General features: G+C 53.5%; 1 protein-coding gene across 1 annotated transcript; it reads left to right on the forward strand.

Annotated features, from left to right (window-relative positions):
• On the forward strand, nucleotides 1-26,979 carry RIPK4 (receptor interacting serine/threonine kinase 4). The gene is made up of 8 exons (XM_014786864.2): nucleotides 1-209; nucleotides 10,685-10,976; nucleotides 15,968-16,116; nucleotides 17,664-17,713; nucleotides 20,432-20,590; nucleotides 21,465-21,568; nucleotides 23,042-23,303; nucleotides 24,509-26,979. The coding sequence occupies exons 1-8, from the start codon at nucleotides 28-30 to the stop codon at nucleotides 25,666-25,668; spliced, it is 2,358 nt and encodes a 785-aa protein (XP_014642350.1). The 5' UTR covers nucleotides 1-27; the 3' UTR covers nucleotides 25,669-26,979.
• The last annotated feature ends 234 nt before the right edge of the window (nucleotides 26,980-27,213 follow it).

Raw genomic sequence — 27,213 nt, forward strand, 5'->3', positions numbered from 1 at the left:
GCGCGGAGCGGCGACCAGACGCGCGCGATGGAGGGCGAGAGCGGGAGCCCGTGGGCTCTCGGGCTGCTGCGCACCTTCGACGCCGGCGAGTTCGCGGGCTGGGAGAAAGTCGGCTCGGGCGGCTTCGGGCAGGTGTACAAGGTGCGCCACGTCCACTGGAAGACGTGGCTCGCCATCAAGTGCTCGCCCAGCCTGCACGTCGACGACAGGTCAGCGGTCCGGGCGGGGGCGCCGCGGCGCTGGGCGGGCGGCCGGGAGGGCCTCGCGGCGGCGGGCCGGGGTCGGGGTGCTTGGATTCCCGGGCTCTCCTCTCCACCTGAGTCGTCTCCGGAGCAGCCTCCGGGCGGGCGGGGCCGTGAGCCCCCGGCGGAGTGAGCGCGGCTTGCCCGGCCGCAGGGACGCGGGGGGCGGGTTGGCGAGCTGCGGTCCCCGGGGTGCGGCTTCTGGGGGGCACCTCGGGGGGCCCGCGTTTGCCCAAGACGCTGTAGAGTGCCCGGGGGTGCCGCCTGGCTTCCCATGAGGCCCCGGATTTTCAGGGTCGCGAGCTCGCCTTGCGCCTTGGACCCCCGGCTCCCGGAGGCGCGTCCGGCCCGTCCGGGACCTGCCTGGGCGCTGCGGTCTGCGCTCGGCTTAGAGAAATTGCCGTGTGGGGATCTGGGCTTTGTGAGTGAGTTAGACTCCTTTCAGCTTACTTTGTAATTTACGTTGGAACACAAATTGGTGTAAGACGCTAATTATTTCGGTCGGAAGCGCTGGCTTGGTTTGGCCGGGCTTCCTCGGCGCCCGGGCACTTGCGCGTCGGCTCTGCGGGATTCGGGCCTGGCCGTGGGATCGGGCAGGCGGCCCGGGGGTCTTGTCGGCCCAGCACTTCCTCGCCACACGCTCCCGTTTTAGCTGACTTAATTTAGGGGCCGAGCCTCTGGGGAGGGACCTTGCATTAACCTGATTTGTGGCCGTGCCATAGCGCCCTCCTGCACCCCGGTTTCCCCGTCCAAAAGGCTGGACAGATCCCGCCTGTCCCCCCGTCACGGGGGGGGGGGGCTCAAGTTAATGAAGATGATTGGAAAGGACGCAGAGCCGCCCCAGTTAAATTCGGTGGCTCGATTGTGGTCTGTGCATAATTTGAGGAGTAGAGGGGAGACGAGGGTCTCGAGAAGCAGCTCTTTTTTTTTTTTTTTTTGGAATTCACCATATGCAGTTGCTTTTTAATTTATATGTGAGCTTCAATGGAGCACATTGAAATTACTTATCGTGTGGTGAATTTGCATTCTGCATAGAAGTTATGTTGTGTTTGTATTCTGTAAAGAAATCCCTCTTATACAGTCAGCTGCAGACACACAGACTCAGAACAGCAGCTCCTTTTAAACCCTGCAGGGCCTTTGCTCTCTCAGAGACCTGATTTCTAATCCTCAGCATCTTAAGTGATGGGGCCTCCAGACCCCAGCTTTTCACCCGGAGGATGGTGGGGATGCTCGTCTCCCGGGTGGCTGTGTGCATCCCGGGGAGTAAGGTATACAGAAGGATTGCAGAGTGTGCTGCCACAGCAAGCCACACGAATAGGCCCCTGGGGAGAAGAAACCCAAGCACACTGGCTGCCTTTGTGTTTTTGTGTCCTGGCCTAGGAGATTATATAGTAGAGCTATTGGTGGCTTTTTGCTGTAAGCTTCAAACCGGTGTTTCTTGGAAACTTCAGTGGAGTGGTGACAAGTGTCTTAAAAATATCACTAACTCAAAGGTGAGCTGCTTGTGAAGCTGTGCAAACCCTTCCTAGCCTCGCTGTGCCTTGGATCCTGGGAACGTCTCAGGCCGGGAGGGGCGCTGTGGTTATTTTGATGGAATCCAACCCACTTGGAATACCAGCCAGTGGTTAGATCTTGCAAGGCAAGACCCTTGCCCTAGGGGTATCTTTATACTCTGGGGACATTTGTCTGCTGGAATCTTCTGGTCCAAGTGAGTTTTATTCATCAGGGGAAGTTTTTAACACCAATTTCTTGTATTGGGAAGAGCAAAGTAAACAAGCCCGGCCCCAGGCTGACTCATCATCAGCCTGCATCCTTAGAATCTGTTATTTCCAGCGCACAGGCCCTTGTTTCCTGGGTGGCCCAGTTGAAGGCAGGGTTTCTCCACTTGAGGTGGTTCACTTCGGATATTGCATAGCCTGGTTGAAAAGTGTTTTGTCCTTTAGCTGGAAGCCTTTCCTGCCCTGCCCGAACTAGGCAGGTGGTGGCATGTACTGGGTGGCTAGGTCCTGGTCACCATCGCCCAACAGGAAGCCATCCACCTCCTGCACTTTGTCGGGCTGGGTAGGGCGGGCTGGAGTTCTGCATTGGCAGCAGTGGGTGATTTCTTGGAGAAGATGGTCAAACCCCGGCTCTTTGTAAAGAAAACTCCTCCAGGTTAATTATTGACTGTATTCAACGTGAGGTTCTCAGCAGGAATTTGTGTCACTCCTGTTGCAGTGCAGGAGGAGCTGCTTGCATTGCAGGGTTGCATCCAGACTGTGAAATAGTTGTTGTGCTGCCAGTCCTGCCAAATTCTGGCAGTTTGGCTTCAGTGTGCTTTCAATGAGCTGCCTACCATCCCTACCCCGCTATTTGCAAGATGTTCCCTGGAGTGGGGACTAGGATTTCGTGGGGCTTCTGGGTGCAGCCCCCAGCTCTGTACCCCTCCCTGCTAAGCCTTGAAGGACGGTACCTCTCACCTGTGCCACGAGGGCCTGGGCTTTTTCTTTCCAGGGCACTTGGAGTCGTTTGTGGGCCCCTCCACTTGTTACTTAGGGACCCACTGCAGGTACAGGTTTGGGCCAGGCTGATTTTCATTGGCTGCTTGTCTCTCCAGGCAGGCTGGGGTCTCTGGGCCCCCTCCTGCTGCCCTTCCCCCAGCTTTTATGCCCCGCCCTGGCCCCAGCAGGGCCTGATCCCCAGCACCCGCCCTGGGCTCCGCGGAGCAGCAGGCTGCCCCAGACCATGTGAGCGTGTACTTAAGTGTGGAAAGGTCAGGGACTGCTCAGCCCCAGACACCCCTCGAGGTCCCTGGGGGCAGAGAAACACCTGCCAAGGGGGCTTCCAAGGGGACCTTCGGGAAGTGCACAAGTGATGCCGCATTGATCTGCATTTCTCCCTCCTTAGGGGCATGTCTGGTGGCTTGGAGGAGACTTGTGGCCTCCCTGGGCAGCCCTCATTAGGGGGTCATGGTGCTAGGGTAGAGTTTGGGAATAGGGCGTTACCATTTAGGTGAGAACAAGTGACCCCAGAGCTCCATCCCTCCGTTCCCTCGGGCTCAGTGGAAGGCTGGATAACTGAGCGCCTGGCCTGGGTGCCGGCCCCAGCAGCTCAAGAGAGATGGGCACCGGCTGGTCGGGACGAGCCTGAGCAAACCCCGGGTTTGTAAGTACAAGCTGACGATTAGACAAGCCCGTTTCTTGTTAGTTTTAAAAATAGCAGTGTGGGAACCCCTCGGAGGCTCCCTGGGAACGTAATTGGATTGGTGCGCGGCAGGCAGGCCGTGCTGAAGGCTCAGCTCACAGAGGGCTAAGCTGTGTCCCTGCCGCCTCTCCCAGAGGTGGCCCCGCTCTCTCCCTCTGGGGGCCCTTCCTTATGAGCTTTCACTGCGCCTGTCTTTTCCCCTCCCCACAGTTGGCTGCTTCTCCACCTTCCTAGACCACATCCCAGGGCCCGTTCTTGCCCCTTTTCGGAGGTAAATGCTTCCAGAAAGGGAAACCTCAGCTTTGCTCGCCCTCGTATGGTCTTTGGAATTTCTGACTGAGTTGGGAGGAAAACCCCGTAGCTTCTCCAGAAAGTGCCCCTTAGAAAGGATCAATCTGATGGTATTTCTGGCATTTCTCCCTACCCCAATGCCCTCCCTGGGATGGAGAAATATGCTATGGCCAGCCCTAAATGAGAAAAAAAATTGAATAATGTAAGTGCTATTGAGATAGTGTCTTTAACAAATGGAACTCCATCTTGGTCCTGTTAATGCCCAGATATTTTCCATCTAGGAAGAGGGACTCCTGGGGGTGGGGCACCTTCTCCTTTCCTGCTGGGAAACAGAATTAGCAACTTTTCCCCAGACCGCAAAGGAGGAGACGTTCCTGAAATGATTAACGCAGAGAAATATGACGCCGGTCCTACTGAATTCTGCCTAATTGTAGAGATGCTTTTATCACGTCACCATTTTTGGGTTGTTTTAATTGAGACTGATGTCAGTGGATTCGGGTGGCCCTGAACTTCCCTCCTAACAGTAAAGGATGGAATTTGATGATGGTGCCACCGGGACCAGGACTCGGCACCCGTGAAGTGCGTGCGCTCTCCGGCCCCTGGGCCCTGGGACTAGTTGGAAATCTCTCCAGGTCCTAAAATAATAATAGTAATCATAGTAATAGATCTACAGTTCCTTTTGTGTTGTCATCAACATAAACCAGAAACACTGCTTCGAGGAAAAGTGTATTTTTAAGAATAATTGCCATTGACAAAGAAACAGTTGGTGGTTTCTTTCTGTGTGAGGAGCACTTTTCAGTTTTTTCCAGCGGCTCCGGAAGAGGGCCCGGTTCAGGCTGATTGAATTGCAGATGCCACCGAGGATATCCGATAGGGGAAGGGCTGGAGCTGCCCAAAGCCAGTGGTGGCCACTGGGGCATCCTGGGGTGGGAGGGGGGCACCTTCCAGCAGGGTACCCCAGGAGCAATTGAAGAAGGGCCGGAGGGTGTGGTCGGTTGGATTTGAGCTCAGTGGTTACTGAAATATAAACAGGATGAAATTTTTTTTGTGCCGACCCTTCTGAACACGACGTTCAGGGTGTTTGGGGGTCCTGGCCAACCCTATTCCCCAGGCCTGTGGGAAGTGGCTCACCTCCGTGTCCCCTTGAACCTCCCACATGCCATTCCAGGACCCCCTTCCTCGCCCCAGGGAGGCTCGAGACGGGCGGGGTCCTCTCTGCTCCAAGGCATTCTGATTGAGCTGTCAGGAAGAAGGTAATTTTGTTCCTGGAAATGATGACTGGTTTTCCAGGATAGCTGGTTTTCCTCGATGAACTGTCCTGAGCTGTATGGTCAGTTGTGCAAAGCCTGCCTGGTGTGTGTTCCAGAGAAGGTCCGGGCTCTCTTAGAACATTCCAGCTGTGATCAGCTCTCAGGAGCAGACCAGCACCAGCGGCCCTTTTGTTTTTCTAACTAAGGTAAATGGGGTCTGTTCAGTGGAAGGGCCACGGGCAGGGGAGAGAGCAGCGAATTGCCGGCCTCCATGCGGTGGGGAGAGAGTGATCTGCTCCCAGCGAGGGTGTGAAGAGTCACTAATCAGAAGTCATCCGGGTTTTATGTATTAAGCCCTTTGGGCTAATGGAAGAAAACACTTTATTTGCAGTGTGGCTCAGAGCTTCCACTTAATGAGATATTCAGCCTTATTGTAATTGACTTTGTCCTCAAAATACGGATTTGTTATCAATCAGGTTCGGTGTTAAAAGTCTCATTCTCCAGATGTCTCCTTAAAGTGGAAAATGACCCTTGTTAAGGGCCATCCTGTAAACATCTGAACTGTTGGGTCCTCCAAACCTGCGGACTGGAGGGGAGCCTCCTCGCCCTGCTTCCCACTGGAAGTGGTCTCTGTACCTCCTGCAGTAGGTAGGACACGTGCCAGTGCCATGCGGGTGCAGTGTCCCTCGAAGGACACACACTGTAGGGGAGGGGTGGCAAGGTGGCCACTTTAAAAGAAAATAAAAGCAGGATGAACAGACAAGTCACAAAACTGATTCTTTACAGGAAACAGAAGCAGCAGCTGGAGCTGAGTCCCAATTGCAACAGCTGGGCAGTGAGTGAGTGTTGCTAGAAGGGGTGGTTGTCCACACCAGCATAGTGAAAGTAACCACCCAGCTCTTCCCGAGGGGAGAGAGATGGCCCAGGGGTGTCGTATTCTCTCTCCTTCTTAAGTGACCAGCTTGGTTTTAAAGGATGCTTGATGTTGGCATCCAGCGCTTTGGTCTTCCAGATGCCTCCAGACTGGGCACAGGGTTGGGGTCTGCCTCCGTGTGGTCCTGGAGCCTGGCCAAGTGCCCAGGCTGCAGGGAGGGGCTGGCCCACCTGGATCAGCTACCAGAACCTGTCGCTACAGAGTTTCCACCGGAGGGAGGGAGCAGCTCTTCAGCCCGGCCCAGGGACCCCCACAGGCCAGCGTGGCACTTTTGAGGACATCTTGCTTTCCATTAATTCGCCATTTAACCAGATACTAAGAAAGCAAGCCGTGCTAAACTCTGGTTTGTTTTACTGTAACGTCGTGATCTGCTCCTGATTCTTGTTTCCCTTGTTTCTAAGGCCAGTGGGATTGTCTGTTCTTGGGCCTGTTCAAAACCAAACTCTTGACCCCCACCCAGTTAACTCTTGTTGGAGATCCAGGGTCATCCTCGCTACCTCTCACTCCTCCACATCTAGTCAGTCATTGAGCCTTAGTGATTCTCCCTGGAATATGTGCCCTGCATCTGCTGGCTTCCTTCCTCTCCTCTTCAGCCAGCCAGGGCTGCAGGACCACCCCGAGCGCATCGTGCTCAATGCAGGCAGAGCTTGGGTGCTGCAGTTTCCGTAAACCGTGTAATCTGAGGCTCCTCCCTGCCGGCCAGCCTTCCTCCCGGAGAAATGTTTCCGTAACTGTAAGGGAAGCCTGGGAGCATGTTGTAGTCTCAAAGAGGAGATCAAATCAATAAGAGACAGACTCGTTTTGTTGGTAGTTTCAGACTCTCCAGCAGCCTAGGAAGTGGGAGCATGTGCAGGTGTGTGGGCGCTGTGGGCAAGTGCTCCGGAAGAGCCCCTGCAGTGGGAACAGAACGAACAGAGCCGACTTGGGTTAGGGGCAGGGCTGCTTGTGCTGCCATCTGTGTTCTGGGGGAGTCCCTGAGGCCACCCCAGCCTGCTGCCTGCATGGCAGTGTGCGGACACGAGAGCTGCTCCGTTCTCAGCTTGAATAGGGCATGTCTGGGCGTGTGGTTCTGGACTTTTCCTATGTGAGCTTATTAGGAAGCAGGTTCCTCAGCACCCACTGGGAACCCGTCCTCCAAAAGAAACAGATTAATTTTTTTTTAATTGGATAAATTTGACAAGTAACATTGTGTAAATTTAAGGTGCACATCGTGTTACTTTGATACATTTATATATTGTAATATGGTTGCCATTGTGACGATATTTATCACATTACATACTTTACAATATTATTGTCTATGTTCAGTAAGCTGTACATTAAATCTCTATGGCCGTTTTAGTTTTTGTTACAAGTTTGTCCCCTTAAACACCACCAGTCTTATCCCCCCAACCCTATCCCCTGGTAACCACTGTTTTACTGTCTTTTTTTACCATGTTTGATTTTTTTTTTTTTTTTTTTTTTACTTTCCACATATAAGTGATATCATACAGTACTTATCTTTGTCTGACATCTCATTTAGCATAATGCCCTCAAGGTCCATCCATGTTGTCACAAATGGCAGGTTGGCCCCCTTTCTCTTGGCTGAGTAATATTCCATTGTCTATACAGCACAGCTTTTTTATCCATTCGTCTGTTGATGGGCATTTGAGTTGTTTCCATATCTTGGCTGTTGTGAATAATGCTGCAATAAACGTGGGGGTGTGTATATCTCATCGAATTCCTTTTTTCATTTCCTTTGGGTATATTCCCAGAAGTGGAATTGCTGGATCGTGTGGTAGGTCTGTTTGTAATTTTTTGAGGAACCTCAGATTGTTTTCCATAGTGGTTGAACCAATTTATATTCACACCCACAGTGTATAAGGGTTCCCTCTTCACCACATCCTTGCCAACATTTATCTCTTGTCTTTTTGATGATACCCATTCTAATAGGTGTGAGGTGATATCTCACTGTGGTTTTGATTTGTTTTTTTTTTTTTTTGAGGAAGATCAGCCCTGAGCTAACATCCATGCTAATCCTCCTCTTTTTGCTGAGGAAGACTGGCTCTGAGCTAACATCTATTGCCAATCCTCCTCCTTTTTTTTTTCCTTCCCCAAAGCCCCAGTAGATAGTCGTATGTCATAGCTGCACATCCTTCTAGTTGCTGTATGTGGGACGCGGCCTCAGCATGGCCAGAGAAGCGGTGCATCGGTCCGAACCCGGGCTGCCAGCAGCGGAGCGCGCACACTGAACGGCTAAGCCATGGGGCCGGCCCTGCCTTTCCATTTTGTTCTTTGTTTCTTTTTTGTTTTTTTTTTTTAAAGATTTTATTTATTTTTTTTCCCCCAAAGCCCCAGTAGATAGTTGTATGTTGCAGTTGCACGTCCCTCTAGTTGCTGCATGTGGGACGTGGCCTCAGCATGGCCGGAGAAGCGGTGCGTTGGTGCGCGCCCGGGATCCGAACCCGGGCCGCCAGTAGCGGAGCACGCGCACTCAACGGCCAAGCCACGGGGCCGCCCCTGCCTTTCCATTTTGTTCTTTGTTTCTTTTGCTGTGCAGAAGCTTTTGAGTTTAATGTAGTCCCATTTGTTGATTTTTGCTTTTGTTTTTTGTGCTTTTGGCGTCATGTCAAAAATACCTTTGCTAAGACCAGTATCAGTGAGCTTCTTCCCTATGTCTTCTAGGAGTTTTATGATATCAGGTCTATGTTTAAGTCTTTGATCCATTTTGAGTTAGGTTTTGTGAGCGGTGTGAGATAGGGGTCCGATTGCATTGTTTTGCGGGTGTTTCTCCGTTTTCCCAGCGCCAGTTGTTGAAGAGACTATCCTTTCTCCATTGGGTGTTCTTGGCTACCTTGTCGAATATTAGTTGATCATAGAGACAGATTGAAATTAAAGTAAATGCTGGGAGTACTTGCGTGGGCGATTCCAGACTGTCGCGGTTTATTTTAAATTTGGCTGAATTGCATTAGCTCGGTCTGTACCAGAGGTTCCCAGACTTGGCACTGTTGGCGTTTGGGGTGGGATTATTCTTTGCTTTGGTGGCTGTCTTATGCATTACAGGATGTTGAGCAGCATCCCAGGCCTCTAGCTGCTATCTACCAGTCATGGCCCCCAGCTGTGACAACCAAAATGTCTCCAGACAGTGCCCGATGTCCCCTGGGGGCAGAGTTACCTCTACCTGAGAATCACTGTTCTACACCCTGGGACACTACTGTGCAGCCCCTTGGCCTGTGCTTGTGTACGGCTCGGCTCCCAACTGCAGGGTTGGACTGGCAGGCAGAGGGGCTCAGATCCTGGCCAAGCCCCCCGGGGCCCGGGAATCTGCATTTCAGCCAGTTCCGGGTGTTTTCTACTGTGCCCGTCTTTGGGAACTGCTGACCTAGACTGTACATGTCAAGTCCTGTCCTCTAGGATCAGCCTTCTTTCCTGAATGCACTCTGGGACTTTTGACCCATAATGCTAACACAGACCGTGACACGGGATCCTGGTTTTGTAAATCCACAGGCTGCACAAGGAAGTGACCTTAGACCAGGGTTGGCAAACTTTCTGTGAAGGGCTAGAGGATAAATATTTCAGGGTCTGTAGGCCATAGGGTCTGTGCTCCAACTGCTTTTCCCCTCCTTGAGTGGGAAAGCAGCCACAGCCTGTGTGGACGTGAGTGGGTGAGTCTCTTTTCCAGTCGAAGTTTCTTTACAGAAACAGGAGGCGGGCTGTGGACAATGGCAGTTTCTCAAAAGGTTAAACAGAACTACCACATGGCCCAGCAATTGTACTCTTAGGTATATATATTCCAAAGAATTGAAAGCAGGGACTTGAACAGATACTCGTACACCTGTGTGTACAAATGTACAGCATTAGTCACGATAGCCAAAAGGTAGAAACAACCCAAGTGTCCATCAGCAGATGAATGGATAAACAAAATGTGGTATATCCATACAATGGAATATTATGCAGCCATGAAAAGGAATGAAATTTTGATATATGCCACAGCATGGGTGAACCTTAAACACATCATGCTAAGGCACATTCATAGAGACAGAAAATAGAAGAGAGGTTACAAGGGGCTGGGAGGAAGGCGTGACTGTTGAAAGAGTACAGAGTTTTTGTTGGAGGTGATGAAAAAGTGTTGGGTGTAGGTAGTGGTGGTGGTTGCACGACATTGTGAATGGTCATAATGCTTTTGACACTTACGAATGGTTCAAATGAGAAATAGTATATTACATGTATTTTGCTACAATAAAAAAATGGTTTAAAAAAAATGTGTCTCTCGGGCAGTAGTCTGCAGACCCCAGCTTTAGACTAATGTTCCATTAATTTAAATATGGGGTTGACTTCAGGAATAATTGGGCCAGCTAGAGTGTTGGGCTTAACAAAGAAGGTGAGTTGGGTTCTTCGGATGAATAATTTGTTCCGACTTTTAGGCAAACCTGCACTTCTCTTCCCTCAACCCAAAAGAAGGGGTTGTCAGCGTGAACCTCCTCCCTCTGAGGCCCCCGAGCTTGCACCGGTCCAGTGCTACCTATGGGTTTTCAGATAATCATTAGAGTTTCTCTCCTCCTCCCTAATGATAACCCCACGATGCATAGATGTGTTGGAATAGCTGTGAGACTGAAGACTTTAGAAGGCCCAGAATTTGATTATGTGACATTAAAGTGAGCTCCGTGTGTATGTGCACTTGCACATAAGTGTGTGTGCATTTTAGTCATTTTCTCAGCCGTGTGGAGCTGGTTGTCCCGTGGCCACGGTGCTCTGTGTTGGTGGCCAGGTGACCGCTGCGTGTTCCTCATGTCTTTGAACTTTTCCAGGGAGCGCATGGAGCTTCTGGAAGAAGCCAAGAAGATGGAGATGGCCAAGTTTCGTTATATTCTGCCCGTGTATGGCATCTGCCAGGACCCCGTCGGCCTGGTCATGGAGTACATGGAGACGGGCTCCCTGGAGAAGCTGCTGGCCTCCGAACCGCTGCCGTGGGATCTGCGCTTCCGCATCATCCACGAGACCGCGGTGGGCATGAACTTCCTGCACTGCATGGCCCCACCACTCCTCCACCTGGACCTCAAGCCAGCAAACATCCTGCTGGACGCCCACTACCATGTCAAGGTGGGCACTCGGACGGCGCCCCGTGTGGGGACCGGGCGGCCGGAGTGGGTGGGCAGAGGAATGTGGTGTTGAAGGATAGAACCTTAAGGTCGTTTGAGGGTGCAGGAGGAGAAGGTTCCTCTTGTGAGAAGAGCTTGAAGCAGAGGCCTCTCTCAGCACAAGAACCCCAGGAATCCCCAGTCTTGTGCTTGGTATAAACGCCACAAAATGTGCAGCTGGAAAATGGACCCTTATGAACACGGGTTACTCCCAGGTGTGGCCACCTGGAATTGGCAGTTATTGATGTTGCCAGGCAGTATTTCTTTGAATATGTCTCTCCTTTGGAAGGCCTTCGTGTTAGGGTTGTCCTGTCGTCCACACTGTGGGGGACACATGGCATGGGTTTTTCCCGTGTCGTGATGTTCACACGCTCAGGAGGCCCAGGGTTCTGTGCTGGCCCACGGGATTCAGTGCCTCGGCCCTTTCCCTTCCACTCAGGAAAGCACATCGGCCCGTGCGTGAGCAAAGGACCCAAGAGCCATGGCCCGAACCCCTCCCGGTTGCAGGGGACCAGGTGAAGGGGCTCGCCTGCTGCTCTGATGCTGTGCTATTCCAGGCTGCACAGGACCCTTCCCTGTTGGCCTGAGGAGCAGGAGGGGCCTGCATTCAGCCCGGCTCTGCCCCTGGCTCTCTCTGGGCCACAGTTTCCTGACCTGGGAAAGGAGGGGTGGGAACCTCGGGCATGCACACAGCTGCTCCCTGTGCCCAGACTTTGCAACAGACACAGCACTGCCTGCTGAGCCAGCCTGGGGCCAGTAGGGCAATGGATTTTCACATTGGACGGTCATTATAAGTGGTTACTCAGTAAAGAGATTTTAGCACAAGACGGAAGTGCCCTCCTGCTCTAGTGAGGCAGAACCGAGGGAAGGCAGACATGGTCGAGTGGTTTGGTTTGAATCGGCGCTGCGGTGGTCCCCAGTCTGTACTGGAGCTCTCGGATTCTAGGAGTCCTGGTTCCTACTGGTTGGTGGTCCTGGCTTCACACATGGACCCTCTACCCCCACTAACGTCACAGAGTTGTCACCAGGAGTGTGTGGTCCCACAGGCACAAGTGAAGTGAAACTTTTGATCTCAAACTTGAATACATGTGAGAAAGGGGGGATAATGATGGGTCCCTGCTGTGTGCCAGAGGCCCCCCGAGTTCAGGAGCTACCCGATCTGCAAAGTGAGGTTCCAGAGGCAGGGGCCTGTGGCTCCTGCTGAGCCAAGGCTCAGAGGGTTCAATCACAGGCCGGTGTCACCCAGCTATGGGTCATCGAGCAGAGATTAGAACTGGGTCTGTAGCTCCGGAGCCATCTGACCCGCTGCCATATATGAGATGCTCACAAATGTCACAAACGTCGTGTGGCACATGGTGTCACATGAGGGTGCAGAGGGTAGCAGGTGGTAGGTGTCCAGGCAGCCCCTTGGGGTGGGGGTGTTGCTGGATGGGACTGGGTCTTCAGAGAAGGACCAGGCTTTCCTGCCCTCAGGCATGGGGGTGCAGGCAGGAGAAGAGCCTTTAGGCCAAGAAAAGTCATGGGAAATTCTGGGTTTTGGCAGGCGGGGAAGCAGAAGGCATAGTTGGCTTAAGATGGAGGGTGAGTGTAGACCTTCCCCTCGTCTTGAAGGATGCTGAACTGCTGTTCGGAATGTGCTTTTCTTAGGAGGCCGCGGTTGGATACTCACCAGGTCCTCGGACAGGTGTGTCTGCAGCCACGTCCCTTTCGTCTCTCTCCAGAGGCACAGACGGTGGTTGACCTGGCTGGGATTTTATCCCAGCTCATTCCCTTTCGCTCTCCCTGCCGCACTCCTCACGGGTCAGGTGACATGTTTGTGGGGGGCATATGGGTCCCTGAGAGGACCACAGTGACATCTTCTCAGTGTCCTCGGGAGCACGGCCGCCTCCCTGCTCTGTCACCCAGCGGGTACAGATAATCCCTCTCTGTCATTGTGAGGGGTCGTGACGAGAAGGTGCCTGTTAGGCCTGTTAGCTCAGTGCCTGCCTGGGGAAGAGCTGAGTGAGGGTTGGTGCCATTGGTATTGGAATTTTGGGGGCTGGTAGATAGTCGTCTTTTCCATGCTGGGGATGTTGGCCTTCATCTGGGGATCGTCCCTGGTGCTGGGTCCACAGTAGGTGCTTAATACTTGCTCAGTGAGGAAATGGGTGCTGTTCTCTGTCTGACACACGGGTGGCTTGGGGTCCTTGTCAGTCATTTCTGCATTGGCTCTTGAGGCTCCTCAGCTGGAATACTTTTCTCCTCTCCTTATAAACACCTGACTTGGCATGCCTGGTGCGTTGGAGCAGTTTTAGTAAATGGAGGAGGATTCCTTAGGGAGCCGAGCTGCCCCTTCGTAAGGAGCCTAGGAGGCTGAGAAGGGTACGGAGCAAAGCCTGCGTGGACCAGTCTCTGCAGACAGGAAGCAGAGTGATGACCGGGCAGAGGCAGACGCCGGCCGGGGAATGGCAGCTTTGTGTGACTCCCCTCTGAATCAGGCCAGGTCGTCACCACCGCACAGCCCTGAACAAACAGAATAAGTGTTTACATAACAAGCTTCTTCCTTCTCGGGAGTAGCTGATTGGGGTGGGGGTGGCGGGGGCCTTGTTGGAAGTTCCAGGTCAGGGGCAGCTCCGTGTTGATTCATTGGCCACCAGATTTCTGGGCGATTATTTGAAGCAATAAAACTTTAATCTGGATTCTTGAAATAAGTTCATAAGTTGTCGGTCCACCCCCTTCCCTTGTGCCCCTCAAGACTACCTTTCTGTCCATAGACAGGATGATTGGAACAGAAAATTCCACGGCAACCTCCTACTTTGCAAAGTGTATTAAAGATGCTTCATATTCCGTTGATACTTGATATGAGTATTAAATATATGAAATATCAATATTGAGATATTAATTTGCATGTAATGGTAGTAAACCCATTTCAAGTTGAAAAGGAAATAAGTTGACTTAAAATCTCAGGCTACTTCTGGCCCTGTTTGCCTAGACCAGACTATGTTCAGAGGGATGCTGAGGGTCCTGTTCTCCTGTAGTCTGCAACAGCCTTTGTCTCTAGGGCAGCACAGCCCTGACTGTGCCCCTCGTTAGTCTCATCCAGCTGGACCCAGCAGGTGACGGGCCCACGTCTTGGGGGCACCTGTGAGCACTGAACTGTGGGCAGTACTGAGGTGCACGCTAACTAGGAAAGTACATTTGTAAATTATAGGGCGTTTGCTGTTCCCAGGGATTGCGCAGTGTCCTACTGAGGAAGCACGGGGCGGACGAGGCGGGCCCTGGGCAGGACAGGTGAGAAAGTGTGGAACAGAAATCCTGCAGGGCAGAGGGTCAGTGGCTGTCAAGAGAATTCTGATTTCTGAGTTTGCATTTTGATGCCAGAGCTGTTACATAGAATGTGTGTAGAATTACACAGAATTACTTTCTTTTACCAAATATATTTTGAAGTGGCTGGCTGTATCTGAAAATGGCAGAAATGAAGAGAAAAGGCTGCCGACAAGGGGGAGTACTGGGTACCAGGATCCCTGCTTCCCCATCCATCTTCATTTCTGAATTTAAAATGTTCAAGTGGCTGAGGGTTTTGAGCTGAAGCTTTCCTGCTCATCAACTTCATTTGAGATTCCCCAGCCTCGAGCTGCTTTATGCATCTGCAGGCTCAGGGTGATGTGTTTATTCTGGGGAGCTGGCGCTGTTCCTTCCAGAGGGAGGAGTTTCTTGAAGGCCAGAAAAGGGACAGCTGCCAGGGGCCCAGAAATGTCCAGGCTGGCCTCACTCACATGGACCCATGCCCGTCAGAAATGGAGGGCTGGGTCCAGTCTGGCAGGCTGTCTTTCCATCACCTCCCCGCAGATGTGGTCAGAGAACTTTTGAAGGACTGAGTCTCCAGTCATAAGTTCTCCCCACGTTCAGTGGTGGTGACCCCAGGCCGTTGGCTCACCCGTGGGCACTGAGAGCCCAGAATTAAGGGCCTGACTCAGCCACATTTCCTATCACTCCAGAGATGTGTTTGAGGAGGAGCCCCGGAGTTAATTAGAAGGCTTAAAAAGTCCATAAGCCTCACAGGAGAATAAAAAGGGGCCGTTTTCCACGTGGATCCTGAGTCCCTTAATGCCAGTGAGCGTGGCCCAATCCCATAGCGAGTGCTTCAGCAGCTCGCTGGGGGGGTCTGATTCACACCAGGGGGTGCGGAGCTAGGGGGAAGGCTGGCACCCCACAGGGCGCCCGGGATGGCTTACTTCCCCCATCATGGGTTTTCCACGAGTTTTCAGGACACCGTTGCCCAGAGGAGCTGAGGAGGCGGAGGAGTGGGTCTGAGCAGCTGGGCCCAGGTGCTCCTCGGGTGGTGGGCCTGCAGATGGAGGGGGTGTGTGTTTGGTGAAGGAGCCAGCCAATGCCTGTGGATCCCAAAACGTTGCAAGTGGAGCACGAGGTTGTGCGGCATGCATTTTGCTTGCTTTGAAGGGCTTCTGAGGATGCATTTCCCTGTAGGGAGCCTGCTGCCACTTGCCTGCCTCCCCAGCTGGGGCAGTTGCATAACTGCGCTGCCCTAGCACCCGGCTTCTCACGTGTCATCTGAAAACTCTAAAGGTTGCTTTTTCCCTTTGTGCCGACTTAGGCTGTCAACCACCACGGCAGACATAATGCCTGGCAGAAGTAGGATTATGTTTCTTCTTGAGTTCTCTCCCTCCAGCGAATTCCTTCCTGAGATCGTAATCTTTTCCCCATCCAGCAAGCTCCTGATGGCTCAGACTGGGTTCTTCCTAAGCCGGCTGCGCCTGCCCGCCCGGGGCAGCACAGGGGATGGCTCTCAGGTCCTGATTCCTGACTGTGCCTGTACAGCGGTGTGGGGACCGCACCATCCGACATTGCAGAGGGGAGATGTTAATAAAGCGTCTAAAATAGCGGCTTACGGTGCGTCGCTCGGCGAGGCACCCGCAAAGCCGGCTGAGCCTCCTTCTGACCACTGTGTTACAGATTTCCGATTTTGGGTTGGCCAAGTGCAATGGGCTGTCCCACTCGCACGACCTCAGCATGGACGGCCTTTTTGGCACCATTGCCTACCTCCCTCCAGAGCGCATCCGAGAGAAGAGCCGGCTCTTTGACACCAAGCACGATGTGTACAGGTGGGTGACAGGTGTGCTGCCCCCGGGCCCCTGGGTGCCAGGCCCCACAGGGGCTTGTGCCTCGATTCTTCATGCTCTGAACGGCGGTTCTCCCAGAGGCTCCTTGGTGCCATCTGATTTGGGGTTCAGTCCAGATGAAAGAGTTTGGGGTTTTGAGCCAGTGGGGACAGGCCACCCCAGGTAGATAACAGACAGTTGTCTCCTGTGGGTGCTGCTGCCCGAGGGTGCAGAATGTGAATGGTTGGTGCCAGTTAGAGCCAGGTAAGTAACCAGACTGGCTGCTCCCGCACTGTAAAAGCTCTGGTGTTTTTATGAAACGTGGGCTTTGTAGCTTGTCTGCTGAGAACCGCTGCTTTCAGTGTGTCTATATGCACGTGGATTCGGGCTCTCCAAAATCTAGTCCCCTCTGGGCCAGCAGCTTATACTTCCTGCTGTCACTTACCTTTGACAGAGGAGTGCAGACACGCTAGGGACTGTTCACAGACCAGCGTCAGTGGGATTTATGTCCTAGAGAATAATCCGCGAGTCATCCGGTGCCTTCCTTTTCCAAATTGTAAAGGTCTTAATCACTCCGACTCCTTGGAGAAGAAAAGAGGGAGGGAGTGGGCGGGCGGGGCCTGAGCCCCTCATTGTGGTTCTCGTCTACACGTGGTGACTGTGACCCTGAGCACTGGAGCTCTGCTTCCTTGTCATCGCAGAGTCCCAGCAGACTGGTTTGACAGTAACCATTGTGCGTGTGCTTAGCTGAAGGCTTTGAGCTGTATGTCTGCTGGGGAATGGCACTTCGGGTGCCAGTCACAGCTTGTCGAGTTTGGGGACAATAAGAGTCTCTATTTATTTTAGAGTTGAGAGTTTCAACTTTTGAACTCACAGATTTCAATTTTCAGTGGAGAGTTCTTGCGTCTCTATAGGCAGCCAATGTCAACTCCGCACAGGGTGGTGGCTCAACGTGCGCACTCCTGGTTTTGTTTTTTCAAAAAATTTATCAGATTGAGCTCTTTTTTGGTGTATCTACAGTAATTTTATATTTTGCGTATATATATGTGTGTGTGATTTCCAACAACCAAAAAAGGGTTTTGGGAAGTTCGGCTGGATTGCCTCCTCGTTTTTCCATGCACTCTCTTCAACAGCCCTCTGATGAAATCTCCCTGAGCAGGTTGCTCGCAACGCCCAGAGCTGGAGTCAGCATTTTGAGGCCCCGTGCTTGCGAAAAGATGGTGATGAATCCAGCAGACATGGGCATTCTCCGCTCAAGCTGATGGCCCAGTCACAGTGGCATTCCTTCCGGGGGATCCCTCGTGCTGTTGGGACTTACAGCTCAGCTGACAGGGTTTTGTCTGTTGTTTAGGATTTCAGCTGTCAACATAGTGTGACCCATCATAAGAGTGTTTCCCACTGAAAAACTTCATGAAAATATTTTGGTGTTCTCTCTCTCTCTCTCGAAGACTCTGGAGTGGTTTTCTTCAAGCTTGTGGCTGAGCGTGAGAGCCTTTGACTGTATGCGAGGGTCCGGCTCATAGATGCTAACATGCCCCCTTTCCTTCCAGCTTCGCCATCGTGATGTGGGGCGTGCTTACCCAGAAGAAGCCGTTTGCAGGTGAGTGGCCTTGGCTGTGGGGGGTGGTAGTCCAGCTCTCCTGGAGCAGCGGAGGACTCTCTCTGTTTAGCTGGTGCTCCCCCGGTGGGGGCTGCTCTGTCCTGCCCAGGAGGTCCACATGGAGACCCATGCCCACCTCCTAGTGGGTTTTTCTAGGTGCTGTCAAAGCGCTCTTGTGGTGTGGTTCCCATACAGGAAAAGGCACAGATCTGCAGGGGTCTGTTCAGTGGATTTTTTTTTAGGTGCCAGCTAATTCTTGTGTGTGTGTGATACAGTACACATCACATAAAATTTATCATTTTAGCCATTTAAAGTGTACAATTCAGCAGCTTTAAGTACAGTCAGTGTTGTACAGTCATCACCACTATCTAGTTCCAGAACATTCTCATCACCCCCAGAAGGAAACCCCACGCCCATTAAGCAGTCACTCCCTCTTCCACCACCTGTAGCTCCTGACAACACTAATCTGCTTTTTGTCTCTGTGGATTTGCCCATTGTGATTATTTCCAGCTAGTTCTTTTTTTTTTTTATTTTTTTTATTTTTCATTTTTATTTTTTTTTGTGAGGAAGATCAGCCCTGAGCTAACATCCATGCTAATCCTCCTCTTTTTGCTGAGGAAGACTGGCTCTGAGCTAACATCTATTGCCAATCCTCCTCCTTTTTTTTTCCCCCAAAGCCCCAGTAGATAGTTGTATGTCATAGTTGCACATCCTTCTAGTTGCTGTATGTGGGACGCGGCCTCAGCATGGCCAGAGAAGCGATGCATCGGTGCGCGTCCAGATCCGAACCCGGGCCGCCAGTAGTGGAGCGCGCACACTTAACCGCTAAGCCACAGGGCCGGCCCAGCTAGTGCTTTCTTTATTTTTAATTTTCTAACATTTAATTGTGGTAAAATACACATAACATAAAATTTACCATTGTCACCATTTTTAAATGTACAGTTGTGTGAAGTACATTTACATGGTTGGGCACCCAGTCTCCAGAATCGCTGAGTGGATTTTGACACAAATGGGTGCACACAGGTCACCACCACCCGGCTTGAGCCCTGTTGCATTTCCTTCCCCCCTTCCGGGCAACCACTATTCTGATTTCTGTCCTCAAAGTTTTAGTACCTTGACTTGGTTTATTGTAAAAGTCAACTACTTTTTCGCTTCATTGGAGAAAGTCTCTTTTCCTCTACAGGCATATCGGGGCTACTCACGATATTTTGTGGTTTAGCCAAAAATATCAAAAAATGCGGATCAGAGTCAATGCCTGGCCCCCAGGTCTGGGTGTCCCTTGCTGGTTGAGGTGCAGGCCAGGAGCTGGTGTAGGGTTGTGTCTATACTGTCTGTGTACCCATTCCCTGTCTCCCTAACTACCCCTCCTCCATGGAGGTCTGTGGTCGGCATTCTTTTTCGTGTAGCAGCATGCCAGCCTGACATGAAATCGTTTGACGGATGCAACACCCAAGGTCAGGTTCGTGATATAAACGCCGAGAGCCAAGGCCCCTCGTGCTTTATTGCTTGGTAGATAGGGGAGTTCAAGGTCCAGGAGCAAAAGGCTTCTCGTGAACTTTTTCTGTCCGTATTTGGCAGCGGAAAACCTTCCAGGTGTTGAATTTACTTTCATTTTATTGAGAGGGCGTGTTGGTTTTTGGAAGTCTGTTATCATGGAAATAATGTGTAGATACCCAAGATAGTTATTGCACAAGATTTAACGGGAAAGTGAAACAAAACATGAGAATACAATCCTGGCAGCTGTCGGAGACTTGGGGCCAATTTTCCACACCTGCTGCTCTGCGTCTGCTGCCTCCAGAGGTCCCCTGTGTGGGCGTGCTGGGAACTGTAGGTGGGAGTGGGAGGGCTGCTGGGAACAAGGAGCTTGGATCCAGCTTGATGGACTGTGTGGTTTTAGGCTGAGCAGAGAAGAAATCTGGCCCATTGAGGGTCACCTTGGACCCTCAGTCTGTGACCAAGATGATGATGATGGTGCTGGTGGTGCTGGTGCTGGTGGTGCTGGTGGTGGTGGTGCTGGTGGTGGTGGTGGTGTTGGTGGTGCTGGTGTTGGTGGTGGTGGTGGTGATGAAGAAGAAGAAGAAGAATCCATGCATGCTTGTGATGGAGGTTGGAAAGGAGGACAGGTGGGGCCCCACATTATGAATTGTGGGGAGCAAAGGCCCCCATTTGCACACCTCAAGGAGGGTCCTGGCCACTGTCGCTGTGACTGCAGAGGCCAGCCGGGGGCCTGTGCTTAGGGATAGGAATCGGAATCCAGGAAGATTTGTTGGTCATCGCAGGGAGATTTGGGTCCACTTGGGGCCTGGATGATGTGACTCCACGATTTCTAAGTGTTGCCTCCTTCTGGCAGGCATGGCCCACGTTGGAACGTGTCTCATCAGATATTTTTCTCCTTTGAACTCAGTTTTCCTTTGAGTTCGATGCCCAGAGAGATCTGCTCTATGATATAATGTGCTGATTTCATTTGGTAGATCAGAGGTAGTTTCTAAAACCTGTAAGATAGAGAACAGACGTGCTCAGAGGGAGAAGGATTAAAGAAAGCTCTGTGCTTTGCAGGAGAAGTCAGGTGTCTCCCGGTGGCGGTGACGGTGTGCGGGTGGTGCAGGGGATGCTCCTCGATTGCTTCCCTCGGCGCTCTCCGTGTCCTTTCCTCCTGGAGATGAGAAGTCGGCCTCAGCCCCGCGGAGCTGCCCTGATGTGTGTGCCTTTCCTTTGCAGACGAGAAGAACATCCTGCATATTATGGTTAAAGTGGTGAAGGGCCACCGCCCGGAGCTGCCGCCCATCTGCAGATCCAGGCCACGCGCCTGCAGGAACCTCATGCGCCTCATGCAGAGGTGCTGGCACGGGGATCCGCGTGAACGACCCACCTTCCAAGGTGAGCGCCCCTCCGGGGGGGTCCCAGTCTCGGGGCTCCCTGGAACATTGCTGCTTGATTGTTCTGCTGGTGTCACAGGGGACAGAGTTGATAACCAAGATGGGGTTGGGGAGCGGGCCGGGATGGAGAAGGCTGTGCAGAGACAGCAGCACCAAGGTGAGCCCTGCATGGACAGGTTGGCACCTGCCTGTGGCCCTCCAACACTCAGCACTGGGATGGGGCGGCTGGACCTGCGTGGTCAGCTCCAGCCGTCCACCCCTGGCTCTGGGCCAGCGGAGCCCATACTTGGTTCGGGTTCAGATACAGCGATGCATCTTTTAGGTACTGGTGTGACCGCTGGCCTGAGGCTTTCTTTGCACTTCTCTTGGGGTCTTGTCCCCATGGAACGGATGTGTCGTTTGGTTAGGAAAGTGATCCTGGTGAAATTGAGGAAAGTGATCCTGGTGAAATTGAAGATGCTCACTGCATTTAACACACACGGGGAAACAGCATGAATGAGATGGGGGCCTTACGTGCTGGGTGCTAGCAGCCTGGCCATCTGGGGGACTCGCTCAGTTGGGTCTGGCAGACGGGGCTCCCCCGAGGACGGCTTCTTTGGGAAACTGGAACACTATGACTCCTGCTTGAGTCTGGCAGGACCTTGCAGATGGTTGCTGGTGGGAGGCCCCGATTGGCCCGTGCTGAGGCCCCGGGGGATTGCCTGTGCATTCAGCCGGGGGCCAGTAGTGTGGGAGTCACAGTGCCGAGCGAGTCCTCCGAGTCGTGGACACTGCGGGGTGTTGCGTCTTCTGTCCCCGAGCTTGCACGTTTCAGTAGAGCATATGCAGAAATCATTTTCTGAATGACGTGCCCTTTTTTGTTTTCTCCCCCAAAGAAATTACTTCTGAAACAGAGGACCTGTGTGAAAAACCTGACGAGGAGGTGAAAGAGACAACTCAGGATCTGGACGTGAAAAACCCACCGGAGCCCAGGATCGAGGTAATGGGGTCTGTCCTCAGGCGTCATTTTTGCTGCATTGGCCTCAGGGGTTGAGTTTTCCAGACCCCAGTCCTCTCCTTTCTGCAAACTCTCCTGCCAACCTAGACCCCTTGTCCCCTCTTCTGTGGCTTGGACGTGCCGTCTGAGCTCCATCCTGTGCCAGGCAGCCACGTGCTTGCTGCTTTGGCGAGCCAGTCACGGGAGTCCTGCGCTCAGTGGCAGGAGGGCAGGTCCCTTGGCCAGCCTCGGTGTCCCAGATTCATTTCCTGCCCGACTGCGTTCATCCCCACCCTGTCTGTGGTTGTGAATGAACAGTGTGGACCCAGCCTTGGCTTTAAAAAGCCATCATTTGGCTGCTCTTTGAGGCAGGGGAAGGGGAGGACCCTGCAGGGCCCAGTTCGGGGAAGGGGTCTGGGTTCTGAGGGTCTGGGGGTCTTTGCACTCATGGCCTGGCACTTTTTAACTGCTCATAAATGATTTGTTCCATGAGTGCCACACTGGTTAGTAAGATACGATAAGAAACTCCAAATGCTGGGTCTAACTCAGTGTCTTTAAGGTAATGAGACTCGTAAAATGAAGGCTGATAAACCAACTTCATAATGTGTGATCTGGTCCTGGGCGTTTATCCCGGGCTATCCGTGTAAGGCTGGGAGATAAGTAAACCTGGATGGTGTACCCACTGTCAGAACATAGAGGCGTGTGTGCCTGAGGTCGGGGAGCAAAGGTGCCTGGGGCAGGCGACCTGGCCCCCGATAAGGAAAAAGAAAGGCACGCAACGAGTGGGTGTGAGCCAGTGCACCAAGTTGGGGCAGATCAGCAGTTCCCAAGGAGAAGGCGGATTTGGGGACAAGCGGATGTGAATCGTGAAGAATGAGTTACCCACGGATTCTGATCCCTCACCAGAAATCCGCTTTTCTCATCAGCTGTTACGAGAGACCCTTGGAAAGGGCCCCGCTGGTACATGTTGGGTTGGAGCCCAGTGTTGTGTCTGTAGCTGGCCCCACCCCTCGTCCTTTCCACACGGCCCCCAAGCCAGACTCGCGTGGCTCAACAGAGGGCTCGCAGGTCGTTGGGGACCCAGCTCCTTCCTTTGTTTCTTACGGTGCCAGCCTATTCCGGGCGGACACCGCCAGCCCTCAGGTTTCATGCTTGGGCAGCATCTTCACATTCTGCCTTCCGTCCAGATGACGCTGTGTGCCCTGCCGCTGGGCAGATGGGGCCTGGGCAGCACGGTGCTGGACTTTCTGTTTTTATCAAGTCCACCTTGTCATCCAATGTCGTTCCCATTGGTGGACCCCCTGCGGCATCTTCGGGCTCCCTGGTGCCGTGCGCACGGTAACAGGAGTCGAATTCCCTGTATGGCGTACTGGGGCCCCACACGTTCCGCTTCCTTCCTCGCGTCCGCCTCCTTCCCCCGCCTCCCTGCTGTGTCGTGGACGGAGCCTCACCCACGGCCTGTGCTCGTCTTCACAGGCGCCCGTGCCCACGCCCCTCAAGCGAGCCTCCGCCCCGACCTTCGATGACGACTACAGCCTCTCCGAGCTCTTGTCTCAGCTGGACTCGGGCATCTCTCAGACCCTCGAGGGCCCGGAAGAACTCAGCCGCAGCTCCTCCGAGTCCAAGCTTCCCTCGGCCGGCAGCGGCAAGCGGCTCTCGGGCGTGTCTTCTGTGGACTCTGCCTTTTCCTCCAGGGGGTCGCTGTCTTTGTCCTTCGAGCGGGAACCCTCGACGGGTGGTGAGCGGGGACCCTGCACCTTGGGAAGGAATGAACTCCATTGTGGGGCTCGGGGGCGGGCAGGGTGTATGGTGTCCGTGAGCATCTGCAGAGGATCTGGCGTCCCGTGTCTTGACCTGAGAGTAATTCTTTGTTTTCTCCATCTCTTTGCTAATTGGTGTCAGTGGCATAGCTAATGCACTGAGCACAAATCCAGAGATGCATGGTGGCCGAGCAGCTCCGTGGGGTGTCTCTTAAGTGTAAGGGGAATGGGCCACGCACCTGGCTGTGCAGGAGGGTCTTACCTGTGGCAACACTGGGGGCAGGGTCCAACCTCAGGTCTGCAGATTGAAAACCCCAAGTTGCATCAAGTGAGCCCAGCGGATGAATGGAGCCCCGCACCCGGGATTTCTAATCCTATCTTCTTATGTTAATTTTGATGGGTTTTCTTTTTAGAAGGTGCTGTCTTCCCTTTCCCTGCCCCAGGTGCTGGTCCTTGGGTGTGGGGGCTGGTGCTTACGGTACCTCCTTGCTGCCGGCTTTGAGGATAAGATGTGGTCCTGTCCTGCCTCTCAGGGTGCCCACGGGGAAAATACAGATGCTCACACTCAGGGCCGCAGTGCAGGGGTGGCCGGGTGCCAGAGGGTCGTGGAAAGGGTGCAGACCCCAGGAGGAGGGGAGGTTTGTTTTTCCTGGGGAATCTGGGGATTCCTCCAGGAAGGGAGGACTTTTCCTGGATGCTGTGGGCCTCCTGGGATTTTTAGAGTGGAAAATTTGGGCTGAAAGAGGGCATTTCAGGTTGAAGCAACACCTTAAAAGGCCCTGGAGGGATGTCCCTGGGGTGGGAGCTGCCAGCTCTCAGGTGGACTAGGGCTAGTGCCTGGTCTGTGCTCTCCCTCCTTACTTCCCTCCCTTCCTGTTGGCAGTTACTGCCGTTTCTGAACCAGCAGGGCCCCGAGTTTTACACTCTTCATCTGATCACAACCCCACAGGATGGCTAGAATGATTTTTATTTTGCACATTGACAAAAGAGCACCTTGGAGACATTAATTGACCTGCCCAAGCTCTCCCCACTAGATCTAAGATAAATCAGCATGGACAGCACAGTCTTTAGCAGTTTCAGGTAAAAAGTGTCCTGGAGGCCGTGGGGAGGTGTGGGCCATGTTAGGACACCAGCCGGACCCAGGAGAAGCCTGGTCTGACCCCTGCGTCTGCTCTCCCCGCAGATCTCGGCGCGACAGACGTCCAGAAGAAGAAGCTCGTGGACGCCGTCGTGAACGGGGACACCAGCAGGCTGATGAAGATCCTGCAGCCCCAGGACGTCGACCTGGTTTTGGAGGGCGGTGCCAGCCTGCTGCACCTGGCCGTGGAGGCCGGGCAGGAGGAGTGTGTGAAGTGGCTTCTCCTGAATAACGCCAACCCGAACCTGACCAACAGGAGGGGCTCGACCCCCCTGCACGTGGCCGTGGAGAAGAGGGTGCGGGGTGTCGTGGAGCTCCTGCTGTCCCGGAAGATCAGTGTCAACGCCACGGATGAGGACCAGTGGACGGCCCTCCACTTTGCAGCCCAGAATGGGGACGAGTGCAGCACGCGGCTGCTCCTGGAGAAGAATGCCTCCATCAACGAGGTGGACTTCGAGGGCCGGACGCCCATGCACGTGGCCTGCCAGCACGGGCAGGAGAGCATCGTGCGCATCCTGCTGCGCCGAGGTGTCGACGCAGGCCTGCAGGGGAAGGACGCCTGGGTGCCGCTGCACTACGCCGCCTGGCAGGGCCACCTGCCCATCGTCAAGCTGCTGGCGAAGCAGCCGGGGGTGAGCGTGAACGCCCAGACGCTGGACGGGAGGACGCCGCTGCACCTGGCCGCCCAGCGGGGTCACTACCGCGTGGCCCGCATCCTCATTGACCTGCGCTCCGACGTCAACGTCGGCAACCTGCTGGCGCAGACGCCCCTGCACGTCGCCGCAGAGACGGGCCACACGAGCACTGCCAGGCTGCTCCTGCATCGGGGTGCCAGCAGGGAGGCGGTGACCGCAGAGGGCTGCACCGCCCTTCACCTGGCTTCCCGGAATGGGCACCTGGCGACCGTCAAGCTGCTCGTGGAGGAGAAGGCCGACGTGCTGGCCCGGGGGCCCCGGAACCAGACGGCGCTGCACCTGGCCGCCGCCAGCGGCCACGCGGAGGTAGTGGAGGAGTTGGTCACTGCCGATGTGCTCGACCTGGCCGACGAGCAGGGGCTCAGCGCGCTGCACCTGGCCGCCCAGGGCAGGCACACCAAGACAGTGGAGACGCTGCTTAAACACGGGGCCCACGTCAACCTGCAGAGCCTCAAGTTCCAGGGCGGGCACAGCCCGACCGCCACGCTCCTCCGGCGAAACAAGACCTAGCCTGCTGCCCGTGGAGACCGGGACCCCTGCGGGGTTCTTGTGTCATCCGTGTGTTTCGCTGCGGGGACGGAATGACGCCACACTGGTCGGCTTCGCTCGCCATGTCGGTGGCCTGGCAGAACACTGACCAAGCGGGCCGTCAAGAGGCAGGTGGCGGCTGACTCGTGCTTCGTGCCGGGCATCTGTGTGGGCGTGTTACCCTCTGAGTGAAGTCGGTTAGAATGTGCTTGACGCATCCGCCCATCAGGGCGCCCGGTGTCAGAGGGACGATGGGTCAGACTCATTTTGTTGGGCTCCTCGCTCCTCATGTTGGCCTCTCGGTGACAAAGCCGTGGGCAGGGTGGGTCTGCCTTGTCCTGAGCCGAGCCCCCATGATTGCTCGGAGCAGCCGCCGGGGAAGCGGTGTGGGACAAGCTGTCCTTTATCTTCGTGTGCGGTGGCAGGCAACGCAGCCTGTTTCAGAAAGTTTAGTGGGATTCTTGTTTTCATAGAATATCTCTACTAGGTGGACACCATATCAGCTGTTGCTTTAAACCTGTTAAAAATGTTCCTGTCATTGGATAGTCTAGTCTGTGAGGAATGAGTGTAAAGTAATAAGGTTGGTTTTTGAAACAAAAACAGTAATCTTACCAGCTCTTATATATCCAAATTCGGCCTTCAGTCAGTCGTCACGGGTGCCACACACGTAGCCCGACCGTGCTTCTTGCTCTCGGTCATTTCTTATGGCATAAAACGTATTTTGAACGCTAGAGCCAAGAACCTCCGTTTTGGACTAAAAACAGTGTTACCGAGGTGGATGAACTGCCTTCCTCATCAGTTTCTTTCCGGCTCTGATTTATGGTCAGCGGGTTGTCTGTGCTGGGTGCCACTGTCTTGTGGTCTCAGCGGGATTTTCTGATGCGCTGTACAAAGGGCTACGCCGTGCAGGAGTCCCCCAGGGCGGCTCTCGGAGACCACTGCCCACTCCTGGATGTAAAAGATGGGATTATCTGGCCTCATTCCTTGTTGTCATGTGTGTCCCACATGGTGACCGCCCCCACCCTGGACACTGTTGTTTGACTGAGTTTACTGCAAGCCAACATGCCCTGTGGCCTGGCGTCTGATGCCGAGATTGATATTAACATACCGTGTATGTTAATGCGAATCTGTGGGCAGGATACCTCTTTTCTATGATAGGAAATACCCAGAGTGCTTAGAAGTGGCTATGTTTTAATATGCCTCATGCTTTTACCAACTTGTGCTGCTGTTATATAGAACGTGTGGAAGAAAAAAAAGTTTTGTTTGATGTCAATAAAGCAAAGTACTCTTCTACTTTTTTGAAGTTAGTGAGACTACTTTTTCATATAAATGAGCTCGAATCATCTGATTTCTGAAAACCAGAGGTTTGAGGCGGACATCCGTGGTGTAGAGATGCCCTTCAGAAGGGCAGTTCGTGCATGCGGAATTAACCCGTGATGTGGGGGGACGAAAGAGGTGGCAGTGTGGACCTGGGCTTCCTACCTCCTTAGCCTGGGCCCTTCCACACTGTGAACCAGCAGAGAGCTG

This window comes from Ceratotherium simum, chromosome 27 (genome assembly GCF_057802395.1).
Source record: "Ceratotherium simum simum isolate JZ-2026a chromosome 27, ASM5780239v1, whole genome shotgun sequence".
Lineage (NCBI taxonomy): Eukaryota > Metazoa > Chordata > Mammalia > Perissodactyla > Rhinocerotidae > Ceratotherium > Ceratotherium simum.